At 37.6% G+C, this 15,162-nt stretch overlaps 1 protein-coding gene across 1 annotated transcript; it reads left to right on the top strand.

Moving 5' to 3' along the window:
• Positions 1 to 7,704: 7,704 nt before the first annotated feature.
• LOC131877999 (DNA replication factor Cdt1-like) lies at positions 7,705 to 10,399 on the top strand. The gene is made up of 3 exons (XM_059223877.1): positions 7,705 to 7,927; positions 7,996 to 9,570; positions 9,971 to 10,399. The coding sequence occupies exons 1-3, from the start codon at positions 7,799 to 7,801 to the stop codon at positions 10,256 to 10,258; spliced, it is 1,992 nt and encodes a 663-aa protein (XP_059079860.1). The 5' UTR covers positions 7,705 to 7,798; the 3' UTR covers positions 10,259 to 10,399.
• The last annotated feature ends 4,763 nt before the right edge of the window (positions 10,400 to 15,162 follow it).

A 15,162-nucleotide genomic window follows, 5' to 3' on the forward strand; every position in this document is an offset into this window, starting at 1 on the left:
GACATCCAAGCGAGCCATAACCTAGCCATTTCATTAAATGTTTGCTTCAACTTGGACTAAAAATCATATCCTATTTAAGAAACGATTTGATGGAGTTTTTTTGCCAAGACAGCCGTCGGGATATTGCCGTTATTGATATTATTTTTGTATATGGCAGTAATGCCTAGTATCTCGTGTATTGATAGCACTCTAATGTGGAGAGCCCTGCACACCTTGAGTTGTCCACGAAAAGCGAGAGAGGACGTTTTGTTTCCTGTTGGAAGTGGAATGCAGTGAGTTGCACTTACATCTATCTCTATCTCACTTGGACATCATTGCCAAAAGAGCCAAATCTTGGTGAGGGCTTACTCCCATCAACCACATCCTATGCAATTCCATCAGTAATGAGGATCTGGGAACCACTCCAATTATGGTTTTTTTTTCTTAATGGCCAGTGCATAAATTGCGAACGACAAGAAAAGAGCAATTCGAAACGAACTTCACGAACATTTCGCCCGGTTTTTTGGCGGCGACTCCCTAAAGCTTTTTTTCTGCTTGAACAGACATGGGATGATTAGTGGAAAATATCTTTAAAACCAATGAAAGGAAATTGAAGTCACAAATTGACTTTATTTCTTTGGTGGCCGCTTGTTGCATTGTATTGAAGACCTCAGAGAAGGAACCATCACCACCGTGCTGGCAGTGAGCTCCAAAGGAGACTTAATTGTGTTCGAAACCCTCTGCTAACAGATAGTCCAAACAACATGTCCATCTTCTCAATGGGGGAGAAATTGTTCAAGCTTCGTTGCTCCAAGTACTTGAAGAAAATCCTCTTCATATTCTCAGCACGCTCAAGAGCCGGCTGAGTGATGTTTTCCTTAACCCTCTTCGAGGATTTAATTTATTCTTTGATATGGTTTGTTAAACTTGGGCTGATCCCAAATACCTATTTCGAACACTTAAAGAATAACAATCAAGCCCCTAAAGCCACTAGGTAATCGGTCAATGTTCTTAAACTTGGGCAAAACTTTGAAATGATATTCTACTTCATCGGTCCAACCATTGGTAACCAGGGCAAACATTACATTTGATGGATTTGCTCACAAATGGAAAAAACCAGTCAAAGTTAAAGGGCTCCTTTATGACTACCGTACATCCGCCTTGGTGATGGATTTGCTCACAAATGGAAAAAACCAGTCAAAGTTAAAGGGCTCCTTTATGACGTACATCATGTCAAATCTGGTGTCCCTCAAGGGTCCATTCTAGGACCATTTTTCATTGTTTTTATTATTACGCTCCGACAGCTTGCCATCAACGCCAGAATCTCGCCATATGTCCAAGATCCAAAAATATTTTCGGAAACTGAGGGTTATTGTAGGACTTGTGGCGTCTGATAGAGAACTTGGACTATACAGACGCCTGAATTTTCCATCAATTACGAGGATCACGCAAAGTGATGGTTTCCAGTGGTTATGCAGAATGTGTTATTGCGATTAGCTCTTAAAGATACCAATAAAACCAATGGTTATAAATTGGCGCTAGAATGTCTTGTTAAAAGTCAAAGAACCATAGCTTCTATGAAGTTAACCCATGGACCCAAATTAATATCTACATTGGTTCCATAAAGCCATTGATTTTGATACATATTTGCAATTCCATTCGTGTACTTTCATAAAGATCCAACTTAAACCACTGAGTCATTGATACTTTTTGGAAAAGTTAATTTTCTGAGTTTTCAAAATTCAAAAAGGACCATGTAACTAAAAACTACGGTCCTGCCCTCTTGAAGAACATTTGCTTTTAATTTGATTAAGGTTAGGCACCTCTGTCAAGGTCTCCACTTGAGCTTCGTTTTGACTTCACATTAAGGTGGCTTTCGTCACAGATGGTGCACGTTCTGAGTAATTTGAGCATTGCAATTTCTGATCCGGCAATGTCTTTTGTTTATGTGAAAATACTTTTAGAGAAAACATATGAACTGGAAAATATATCGAAGTCTTGAAAAAAGTCGTGCAAAATGATGCAAAGTAACGGAAATGTTATATGAACTTAAAATCAGATTAGAAACATATCCAGTCTTAAAAGCAAAGAATTTAGAATCAATTATGGATGGTCATGGAGAAACACGATCAACAAAGAAACTCATCTTTTTGCACCTAGTACACACTAGGAAAATTTAATCACAAATACAGTGTTCCTCCCAATCATTTGTCGAAATTCGTTTACTTTGCATAAACCAAATGCCAACGTCAGATCGTTATTATGTTTTTGCCATTTCTACTTTTATGGTCATTATCACCATGCCAAATAATCATCCGCGTCTCCGACTCAAAGGAGCTCTCCAAATCCACCATCGTTTTGATTTATCATTTAACATTAGAGGATCTTGGTCCCACGTTGTCAATTTCAAGTCACGTTTGTCTTCAGCCTTCTTTTTGAATCAGTATTCTATTTTTTTTTCCTACGAAGAAGAGCACTGTTCTGATTCCAGAGTTACTTCGGAAGACGATATCTCTGATAATGACCAGGTTTGGAGAAGCGGATCGCAATTGCTGTCTGCCGTTGGAATGTAATTGATGTTAATACCCTGGACTTATCCGCGAGCATCGCACGAATCTCTCCCAAGATTCTCATTTCCGAAGAATAATTCTACTATGTTTTGTGTACTTTTAGTCTTCGTCCCTAACGGAGGGGGGAAAAGGCCAATCTTGCAATAAAGATTTATTATAAAAGAATGAAACAGAGCGGGATTAATGAAAAGACTTCACTTGAGAAACGAGTATGCAAATAGCTTTTTCACATTGGAGAGCTGTCATCTGGTCATTTACACACATGCATACGCACTCACTCAACAAAAAACATGTGGACTTGTTGGTCGGTTTTTTGTAAAGTGCATGATAATTAGTGCCCGACAATTCAATTGCTTAATCATGTACACAAAACATGTTAACCACGTAGTCATATAAACATAATAAAACGAAAACAGTACCTTCGATTTTATAGTAACTGAGACTTTTTTAAGAGCTTGTTCTGTTTTCATTTTTATCTGTTTTGAGCCGTTAAGATCTTTTTCAGTCAGAAACGTTCGGTGACATTGCATATTTGTCTTGTTACAAATTTTAACTACAAATCATATTTCACAACTCCAGTTTTGGAAATCCTTTTATAATTGTTTCATTGATTAATTACCCAAAGCACTTCGAAGAAATGCAAAAAGGGTAAAAAATGCAATTTTAGAGGAAACAAATAGGCAGGTATGAGACCCAAAATAACTCAATTACGTCAGTTGTAGAGGCATTTTTTCGAAGCATTTCACACTTGAGTGTCATTCTTAAGTAAATAAAGGGGCAAATAGTTCCAATGAAGTATCACTCTGGCGAGTTGCCAATATTGAGACACCAGAACCCTACCAGGTTGGTCTGAGATTGTAGCTTTTGTCTCTATTGAATTTTGCAATGTCGGGCAGTTTTTGCCTGAATTTATTATTTAGTGACCATATGCAAAAGATGAGTACGAAGCTAAGTCAGCCAACAACTTTTATCAAAGGCCTCTGACACACCCTAAGGTCTAACATATGATGAGGTTCTAAGTAACGAATGATATTCAGGCATGCGAATCTCATGGGGTTTGAGAGGTCATAAATTTGGGATTATTTGCAGCGCTCAATGCTCACTCAGACAGATAGATAGATACTCGTATGTCTAGAGGAGGGCAAGAAGCAACATGATTGGCTTGAGGGCATTATCTCCGATCATTCTGGTATCCAGCCGAGTTGGAAAATGGAAAGAAGAGCGATGGCATAATCAGAAACTGAAGGTTGAACCCGCATTCAAATCATGATGCACAGTACCATAAAAACACCTTCAAAGTCATTGCCATGATCTTGATCAGGCAGGCAAGAGAGCATCCGTCCGTAGATAACTGTATTTTTTTGCGGTTCCACATTGAATGTGTGTCAGAAAGTGTCAAAGGCCAGGGAGAACACGCTGTATCATCGGAGCAAAGTAAGTTTTGAAAAGATGTATCCGCTTCAAATCTTGAAAGGGATTGGTTTCTTTTGGTTGCGATCTAGTGGAGTGAACCTTTCAAGGATAGAAGCAATCGTTTTGAACGATTAGTAATTCTATGTCTAATTAGTAAAAACCGAATCTTATATTTATGAAATTTGGTCGATTTTTTTAAGCAAGGGAAAAGTGAAAAACTTGAATGTTTAATGTAGAAATGACAGCTGGTTTTATTAGTGCGAATGTATCAAATTGTGATATTATTGTTTATTTTTCTTAAGTGAAGGGGTGCTCGTTGACCAGAACAATCTTATATTTTTTTTAACAGAGAGGACCGCTCAACCCAAAGAATAACTCGATAAACGACATAATTACGCTCAAAAAACACGCAATTCATGTGCATAACTTTATTCTTGTTTTAACAACCATGATCATTATTTTTAAATTCTTTTTTTTTTTAATATTATGCAATCGGTTTGACTTGTCTTTCCTTTATTTTCTGAAATATTTTTGCCTATATAAAATGGTTTACTTATCCAATCATACATTTACCTACATCTCCGATATCTGCAGTCCTTGGGAATTCTACATTCTTGAATAATCTTAATGAAAATCGACAATGTAAAAAACAAAGTGCATTAATTCTAGAAATTTGTACTGGAATTATTTGTTATTTCGAGTGGTCCTGACTCAACTTATGCTCAAGCTAAGCTATTTAGAATACAACAATTGTTCTTGTTAGTTTTTGCTTTACAGGGAGATTTTCTTCGGTCATGCAATAGAAATGATGAATTTGACCCACAAATGGAAGTCTAATAACGTAAAGTCAAAGTTCAAAGCATTTTTACACGATATGCTCTCGCCCTTTCCCCACTCTGAAGGAAGAAACGGAATTCGAGTTACTTTTTTAGTTTTGATAAGGAATGTCTGCTAATCTGCACTATTGGTTATCTTTCGTCAAAACCACATGTGGTATGAATTTTCACCTTCATAAATTGAAATGACATTTATGATCAGGAACATTTTGAATGGGCCCATTGGCATATCAAGTAATTGCCTTTCTATTAAAATGTCGAGCTGCAATATGCAGATAAAAGAGAACGGAGCTTCAAGGAGAAAATGTGCCATAGCTTGCCTGTATATTACAGGTTTCAAACACCATTAAAGCAGTAAAATGTGAAGCTTCCACGTACTCCGTTGTTCCTACTACATTTAAATGAAGCTTGAAATTCCTATGGACGTATAAACCAAACAATTGTCTTGTTGCAATTTCTGATCGTTTACAAGGAATGGCATATTGGCATACTATGGCATTTTCCTTTAAATAAAGTCTTTCTAATGGCAGGTATTTTCCATTCTCATTCATTCTCATTCTCATCGACAATAAATTACAGTGCATTCACTATTCAATGGCTTTCCAAGACTAAGCGCAAATGTCAGCTCCTTGTTCTCAAAGAGCAAGAAAGTTGAAATGTAAATTAATGGCTGACAACCGAGTACTTCTTATGAAGTGGGTGCTTTCACGTAAATTTCGGTCTTAAGATAGAATAACATGTAACATATTTTACCATTGAGGAAGACAGTTAAAGCTTGAAGATGGCATGCTGGTGTGCACCCGATTAAACCGTGTAACAGGTCGTGACAGTGAAGCACTTTATGGCCGTCAATGTCAACATTAATTGGCAATAACATGAGTGCATTTTTGTTCTTGATACCCCGTGTAGATTTTCTTCCGTTTGACTTGAGTCCACAGCTTTGGTAGCGCTTTTAGTAAGAGAGTGATCTCTATGGTTGTATAAGTTCGACTAACGAATTGGAGTTGGCTGATCTGGCTAATCCTTGAATATAAGGTTGATCAGGAATTTTAGTCAAAAAATTGTCCAAGTCTGAATGATCAATGCCTACATACGCCCTACGAATATTTGAAGGCAGCAAATTGAACACTGAAGGAGCCCTGTTAAGTTAACTTCAGCAATAGGATTAAATGTGCGATGAAGTGGATGCAGGTCCTATCATAAAAATATTTTATTGATAATCTTACTTTCAAGATGTCAACAGTCGCAGCATCAAGATGAAATAAAAAGTAATGGAGAATAACCCCGTGACTTTTGTTGCATGAACTGACCGTAAAAGCCAAGAAAATGTTTTAAAGAGTGGGATATCTAGAATGTATGGTGACAACCATCAATGCAAGAATTTCAATTGACAACAATAGCGATATTTTTTTTTTGCCCGAAATTTTCTACATTTTTGGCTCAAAGTTGCAGTTTCTTTGGCTGAAATGGTGCGTGGAATCGATTTTTTATCGATTTGCTGCCTGTGCAAGCATGTTGCCGCCAAAAAGGGAATGTCTTCAAATTTGTCAGAGATTTGGTCGAATGGTTCATCAGCCATTGAGAATGATCTAAATAAGATTTTGTTCAGAAACAACGGGCCTTTGTAATACTGTATTGTATCAATCTAAAGATAACCACCGCTTCTGAACAGTTTATTTTTTGTCTGGTTGTTTATCACATTCCTAGAAGCGGTATATACTTTATCACAAAACCTGCTTTACCGTTGGCGTTGTTATATCAAAAGGTGTTGAAGTGCGTAAACAATATTATACAACATTATTTCAGCACTCGGCTTTCGTAACTGTAAGACAGGTTGTTAGGAGAATCCGATCAAAAGTTGCTGAATGGAACCAACATTTCGATTCTAACTGTAGCCGTGCCTAACTAATAACCATGCCTCTTAAGTAAAATAGCATGTTATAAATGCTTTAAAGTTGAAGGCTGCATTTCCAATTCCTATGTTTCATGGCTGCCAGCACGGTCTTATGTTCGAGGGCATGATTCATGGCAATCAGTACCATTGAAATAAATTCGTTAGGAAGCAGTCCAAACTTTAAAAGCTGGTAAGAAATATATGAATGTTTTATAATCGGGTAAGCTTTGGAAATAATCGTGTAACCGCCTGGTCATTATTACGGAAGTAACTAATGTATGCAAAGACCAGTCACCCTGTCATTTAAAGAGCCCGGGAAAACAACACAAGAACAACAAAAACCAAGGAAGCGTTGCCCTGAACAGGGATGCCACCATAACTCACCTTTCGCTACGAGACAGCATGAAGACAAGAATTGAATTGAATTTTGAGCAACAAGTGATTTTTGGAAAGAAAGATGAGGCAATAAATTCTTATTCCAGATTAGCCATGTCAATGCAAAATATGCATATAAGAAAATGTATCATATACAAGATAAATGAAAGAATAAGAAGGCCATAATGATCAAATACTTTAATAGAACAGACTTTTACCGGCAATTTAACTAGAATTGATTCAGTAAGTAGTCGAATTGCAATTACAACCATACAAAGTCCAGCCACTCAGGTCTTGGCAATAAATTTGGATCATGAAAATGGTTTCTGAATTCTATAGAATATCAGGGACTCTAAACCAAACCATACCCAAATTTACACTATCATTTGAGGAGCGTCAAATTCTCAGAGCATTCCACTATGGAAAGAAACTAAGCGCTTGGGCGAGTTAAACGATTTGGCTTTGAGAGAGCAAGGAAGATCAGTTATCGAACATACTTCACAATACTCATTTATTTTCCTTGGAAGAGCGAAAAGTCAACCTTCTCATGGTTCTTCTCGACGCTAAAAGGTAATGGTTTTAGAAGCCCTTTTGATCTCCATGGTAACAATAAAATGCCCTGACCCAAGTTCAATGATAATTGCGCAACACTGGCTTTCAAGGCCCAGTCTTTCAATTGCCAAATTGCCATTCCGCACCAAGTCCTATCTAAAGGCCATTAAATCGCCGTCATGAGTCGTCAAGCCACCCTTGACACGTTCTTCGCGGTCCGGAAACGCCCATCAGATCTCCAACCCGCCAAGAAGCGCAAAATCACGCCCGATATCACGCCCACTTCATCCCCATCGACTCAAATCAAGGTAGGTCATATCATGAACCCTTGAGCGACCGTTTCTTTATAACTTAATGCGTTTGGGACTCTTTTTAGTCCACATTTCAACCCCTGTTGACTACGGAGAGTGTCACATCCGTCCGAGATGATCATTTATTCCCCCAAACGCCTTCTTCTGGCCGAGACAAAGTCGTGGAATCTACCCGATCTCATAAAAGAGATGCTTTTGGATTGGCCAAGCAGCAACCGGACCAAACCCCGCCCTCAAATGCGCCCATTCAGGGCGTGGAGGGGGAGAAGGAGGTCTCGAAATTTTCTCTGGGCTCTAGCGAACCTCGAGCCAAGAAAAGATTGGATTACGGGAAATGTGTCAAATCTAAAACAGTTGGATTTGTGAAGAAAGGACCTTTATCCCCACAAAAGTTGCCTCCACCCATTTTCAACGTGAAGTTTCAAAAGAAAGGCACTCTGTCGCCTCAGAAAAAAAAGAGCATTGACAATTTAAATGAGGTCTCTCAAACCTTGTCCGAGGCTAAGAAGCAACTGCAAAAGCTCACGCCTGATGAGATCAAGGCCAAATTGTCGAAAGTTGGAAGATTGGCCGATTTAAAGGATAAAATGGCCAAATTGAATAACTTCAAAATCCCGCCCCAATCTCCCATCAAGAGTTCTCTACCCCCTAAATTGACGCAAGACTCGATTTCACTGGATTTGAGAGTCCCCAATCGACACCCAACGAGTCCGTCAAAGGCCTTCAAAAGTCCGGTGAAGGTGGCATCACCCCGGAAAACTGCCATATTGGACCGATCCGAAGACATGGATGTGGATTTGCCCATTCCAAGCTCCTACCGGTTCTTGTCCGAGGTTTTCCGCACCCTTGATCACATTGTGAGCATCAAGTTCAATCGGAAAGAGGTGATCAAAGTCCAAGATCTTAAGAGCTCCGTTCAAAGTGCTTTGAAGCGCAATTTCTCTGAGAACTACCTCAAACAGATCAAATGCGTCTTTCCTCAAGCGTTCAAGTTCGTTTGGGAGCAAATGATCGGGAAATATGGACTAAAAAAAGAGGATTACGAGCTGCATATGTTTCCTAACATAAATTATTTGGCCGATCTCCACAACGAAGCCTCAGCGTCGGACTCGACTGTCCAATACGAGCGGGCTTGTTTTACCCCCTTGACCCCCAAGATTCTGGTTGAACGCCGGAATCTCTTTAAGAAGCTTCTTATCTCCATGGTCAAGGACCATCATAAGGCGTTTCTGGCCTCCTTGAATCCGCCCTTGAGTGTGGAAAATGACAAATTGCGGCGATGGCATAAGGATTTTGAGGTGGAATCGTGTCCAGATGTGGACATGGCAGAGTTACCATCTAAACCCAATGTTGTGAAGGTGGCCAAGGCCCATGACATCTTGCATGCCAAACGCGATCTCTTTGGGATCAATGCTAAATTGGCCAATGCTCTTCAGGAGCAAGCCGATCGAGATAAGGCGGAAGAAGAGAAAGTGAAAGAAGAACAAGAAGAAAAGCCCATCGTCAAAAAGGGACTAGAAGGTCTTCCTCCAGCTTTGTTGGAAAAAATCATGAAACGGGAGAAGGCCAAACAGATCAGAGATATGGTCGAAAACTCATCGGATCGGAAGGACTCTGAGATGCTGGAAGACCTCGTCATGGTAAGACAACTTGTTTTTTTTACACATTCATCTTTGTTTGTTAGTTGGAGCTTCGGCTTCGAGAAGTTTCAATTATCATATTTTATTACTTGGTTAAAAAAGGTTGTATGTAACGCAGAGATGGGAGTAAATCTTGGTGTTTTTTTTGTGTTTGTTTTTTTCAGCCTGAAATTCGTCTTTTATAATGCAACAAATAAATACCAAAAGAAGTTCAAAGTTGCTTTGAGTGGTCTTAACAACCATTCTTATTTCAAGCAATTGCCTTGTCGAATTAAAATCCACCGCTTATATTTTTTGTCTAAATAAGCTTAGGGTTAGATTAGAATAACAGTTCTTCTTTAGCTTCAGATGAGGACGTAATTCGTCCTACTAGCTCACACAACCTTTCGTTTTATTTCAGGTTGGTCCAATGATTATCAATTGCTATAAGAGTGAAAAACAACGTCAAAACAAGGCTGCTTTGGAAATCAATGACTTTGTCAAGTTCGTAGCGGATGCTTACGGACGGAAATCTCCTCGCGAAATGGAGAATCTGGTCCGATATCTGCTCAAGGTTGCACCTGAGTTCTTCCAAACCTTGTTCCTGAGAAAAACCGAGTACTTCAAGATGAAGGCCGGCTGTCCGGATTTGAATAATCTGGTGACCAAGATCAAGAATCTTTTGGAGGAGAAGAACAAGGTCCAATAGAGTGTGTGCGTGCCCCTTGTTAGTGTTTGTTGAATGATTGGATGGATAACAACAATTAAAAATAACAGTGATCGTAATAATAGATTGATATTTTGTATCTCATTATGCCGAGTCGTCAATATACTTGTAGCCCAAAGCCTTTTCGCTTCGTACGTTATACATCATTTTTGTGATTTGCACGTATTTCGGAAAAACATAAGTATCATCGATATCGATTATTTGAACATTCAAAAACTGTTGATAGAATACTTAATTATTCTGTTACCAATCTTGATCTTGAGTTATCTTATAAGCCTTACAACAAGTTTGGAAACTTGGTCATGAAGCGAAGAAACCAAGGTTGATGTTGACTAAAACCCAACTATTGAGTATTAACAAATCTTTCAATCTGAGGAGCAAAAAGCGTGTCAAAACAAAGATGGTATATTTAAAAATCTTTCGTCAACAACTACATTCCGTTCAAGGAAGCAGTTATTTAGTCTCTAAAAAAACTGGCTTTAAAGGGAATTTGTTCTTGAAGTGAGTACTTCTTTCATTTAGGTACCAAAAACGATGGAACCAGAGTGAAAGAGAGGAAAATTGCTGTTTTGAATTGGATTCGAGACAATAACTCGTCGATTTTAAACAAACATTCATCATCCATATTACTGACTAAAGACACGGAAGAATGTATTTCTTTACTAAATTACTTGGGTGCTTTCAATTAGCTTCATAATTCAAGTCAATTCAATGGAGGTTGAAATCGCCGTCTCACTTTTCTAAACTTCAAAAAGGTTGCTGAATGCAGAGGCACAATTTGAACTGCAATGGAATTCAAAGTAAGTCAAAAACTTTTTGAGAGTACTTGTTTCAAGTTGCTGCCTTACTCAGTGCTTGCAACTAATCTCCTTTGGTATAGAAAAAAGTTCAACAAAACTATTTGGGCCAACAGCTCTCGGTCCATTACTAAAAGAAAATAACTTTTAGTTTTAATGGCTTACTAGGAAAACGATTAAACAGCACTGGCTTTTTTGCTAGCTAATAGAATCAAATGGTGGATGTAAGTCGTATTCTTGAAATGTCACCACTAGATGGCGTCGTAGTAAACAATGTCAAGAATCGAGCATAAATACAGGATATGATTTGACGGTAGATAACAAATATTTTGTTATATATCATAATTTTGATTTTCTTTCCACATTAATACTTTGGCATCTTTGATCATCGAACCTTACTCTTTATTTGATTTTTAGTCGACTGAAGCCTTGCTATGTCTAATGAAGTTTTGTCATCTCTTAGTTACACTAATTAGTCACAAAATGATATCAAACATGGGGCCAAAGTGTAAAAAATGGATCTTCTTTCGGCATTGGGTAGCTTTAATGGCCACTGATAATAAGGATAAAGGTATCAAGGCCACTTTTTTTGACACAGAGACTACCGCCTTAAACCGATTAACAGTCAAATCTTCTTACCGTAACTGATGGACCTTTATTGCAACGATTTAAATTTAAGCTTCTTTTTTACTCACATACTTTGAACAGGAAACTCAGAAATGATCTGAACCAGAATAGGACAATTTGGAAAAAATAGGGGATCTATCCTAAGCTCAGGTTAAATTTGTACTTTATGTTCTAAATATTTATTGTGCGTACAGGCGTATTTTTTGGTATGGTCGTTCAAATTCCTAGAGAATTTCGGTTAGGCAAGCAGTATCTACTTGCTCTTCGACTTGGAATAGTGCATTTGGAGAAGAAACCCGGTCCATGTATTAAGAAACCGTCTTATGTAACTAAACAGGTCGACAACTTACTTTGAGATGTCTGCTTTCAAATTGATGAAGGAAAACGATAGGAAAAAAGACAACCCAAAAGAAAAGAAAAACGAAAGGTAGTGGAAAAACAAGATGGAAAATAAGATTACTTCAATCATGTTTGTCATTCTGAAAGTAGGCAAATTAGTGTCCTTTATAATGATTCAGATAGAGATAGTACATCATTTTTGTTTTGCCGTAGGGGGTTGATCTTGAAGACATGTTTGCTCTTTGCATCTACCAAGCTCGAATCAAGTACAACTAAGTCCAAAAATATTAGGTTATCATGTTTAGTCAAAAATATGAAAACTTTGGATGCTTTACACTGAACTTAATCTAATCTTCATTTACAAGAGTGAACTCAAAAACTATGTCTGTCTTTGCTGAATTTACGAATGGAATTTATGCGTTTACTTTTTCTTTGATCGCCAATACCGGATTGATTGATCTGTTTCAGGATTTAAATCTATCACCTTTTGTGCTACAGAAATCTTGTTTGATACCAATATTGGATTTTAGAAAACTGTTTAATGGAACTGTTAACAGAAATGATTTGAACAAAAGACTTTATATACTTAGCCAAACACATAATAGGCATTCTATTCTTCAGAATGGTCGTGCATATGAACAATGTTACCACCTAACAAACTCGCGCTCAAGAGAAGTCGAAAATATTGGGAAAGAAACAGCCTAGGAAAGCTAAAATAATCGTGGGCATAACTATGCTCATTAAACTTCTAGAAACATGAACTGTGAGCGAGGAATCCGCCATATCGGCCTGCTCTTGGTCATGGCACCTCTGAGCCACTTTTCGAATAAAAGTAATAAAAAAAGAAGGGCAGATCACTTCAATAAAAGGCAGGTTATTCTTATATTATTTTCTTGTAAAGTGCTTTGTTACAAAGTTGTTTGTCAAAAGCTTATGTATACTTTGGCCATATATCCTGAGTTTCCTAAGCATAGTTTCGGTCTCAACTTTGGCCAAGTTCATCCATTCAACCTGATGATCTTGTGGTCGTATGATGTGCTTATTTGGCATCAAGTGAACAGTTTAGTCGATAAGAAATGTTTGTTGCCGCTTGCAGTCCAAATCAGTAAAAGTCCGAGCTGTACTCTACAGCCCGTAATGAAAAAGGTCAATCCAGAAAGCCGATAATTGCTTCTTCCGATCAATCTGGAGAAGAAATCTATCCCTCGTTTTAAGATAATATCAATAAAATTTTGTTGCAAAAAGTATTTGCTTGTCATAATGACGACAAATGTGGACTTGTCTAAGACGCATGTAATAATAGTAAATGACTTGTCAAACTTTGGCTAGTTCAAAATTTGCGCAAAAAGCAATACAATTTGACCCAGAACCTCTTCTATTTGAGGTCTTAGTACATTCGCAGACCCGCCCTCACAACTTGAATAAAATTTGTCAAACAAATGTTCTATTTTTGACCTCCAAAATGGCCTTCATTTTTTTTCGCCTTAAGCAACTGAAGGAGGCTAAAAGCTTTTAATGGCATTCTTCCCAGATATTCCAGAATGCCGAATGTTATATTCAAGAGTAATTAAATCGGCTATTTATTTATGATGTATTTAGAATAGGAAAGGTCAGCGCTAAAATTTGTGCCTGTCTCTAAGCGACATTGAAGGTGTTCTTGGCTTTGAGTCTTGCATTTGTTATACAGTATAAATCGGACATAAGATCATCGGATATAAGAGCAAATCGGATAAAAGAGCAGGATTGTGAATCCCCGAATCAAATTATGTAGTTAAGTATACCATAAAGTATATAAAGTTACTGCGATTTGTCCATTGACTGTTGATTTTCTAAATCGGGAATGGGGTTGGAAAGATACATTTTTGTCAAGATTGGGAATAGTGCAATGGGCTCAATTCGTCCAGTGCATGTAATAAAAAAAATATGAACATTTTGTGAATAGAACAATAAAGTTGATTGTGCCACATGATTTCTTTACAACCTCGGTATTTGTAAAGCAGAAAAATAGCTGCAAGCGGGTATGACACTTTGACACTATATATACGTTCTTGTAACAAGCACAAATATCAACTCTCTCCTGTCATTCTCTAGTAGTCCAACTCCGTTGATTAAAGTAGGATCATAAATTTAGATGATCGTGATTAACTCTCACTTGATTAAATGCAAAAAAAACTTAGTGTCCCGAAATGGTGCATAAATAGATGTTTCAATTTCAAATTGGTATTGTGACATTTTCCTAAGATCAAAATACTTCAAAGATGGTGTCATGAGACACCGCCAATTTGATTGAATGAGACGTTTATTTGCATTTACATTACTTTCCCGAAGCAAAATGGATCCCATACACGATGCTTGAAAAGAAACAGAAATGCAAAATAAACCCACAACTTTGATAGAGATTTGACTGGCCAAAATGTATGAAACAAAACAAAATGAAGGGAGGCTCAACAAATCGGTAAAGAAGATTTTTACTCTCAATATTCCTCTCACAAGAGGAAAATCAACTGATCTTCCACTTCCCTCAATTTCAAGAAGAACTGGATGTTGGAGATGTCAAGAGGTGTTCAAAGATCTCAAATCTTAAAAGCAATGTATGCAATTGCTATAATGATAGAATTGAATGGTAATTCTTTCAACAGAACCGATGAGTTTTCTAGAGGCACAATACACGATGTTCCCATCTTTCCGCCCATAACTTTGCTCCTTGTTTGTAGTCAACTTTGTCGTCATAAGTTTTATTTTCGTTTCAGTATTTCAAAATTTGTCAATAGCAATCAATAGCAATGCAATCATTTCGAGTCAAAACTTGCCGTAACACTTCGGACACCTTTTTCATATTTTTCTAAATAAGTACATATGCCTGTAGATAAGGTTTGCTTTGTTAGTGGCACAGTTTTCAGTTTCAATGACTGAGTTATAACATTTGAAAGATTTCAAGTCTTAGACGAATGACCGTCAATTACCAATTATTTTGAAATTTTGCTTGGGCTTGGTCCTAAACCAAATTACAATCCAGATAAAAACAGAGACAACATTCATTTCATCCTTTTATCAATAATGTTTCATCCAAGAGAGAGAGAGAGAGAGCACATGTTGTTAAATTTAGTTCCTTTAAAGGTGCTC

Source organism: Tigriopus californicus, chromosome 3 (genome assembly GCF_007210705.1).
Source record: "Tigriopus californicus strain San Diego chromosome 3, Tcal_SD_v2.1, whole genome shotgun sequence".
NCBI classification, from domain to species: Eukaryota; Metazoa; Arthropoda; class Copepoda; order Harpacticoida; family Harpacticidae; genus Tigriopus; species Tigriopus californicus.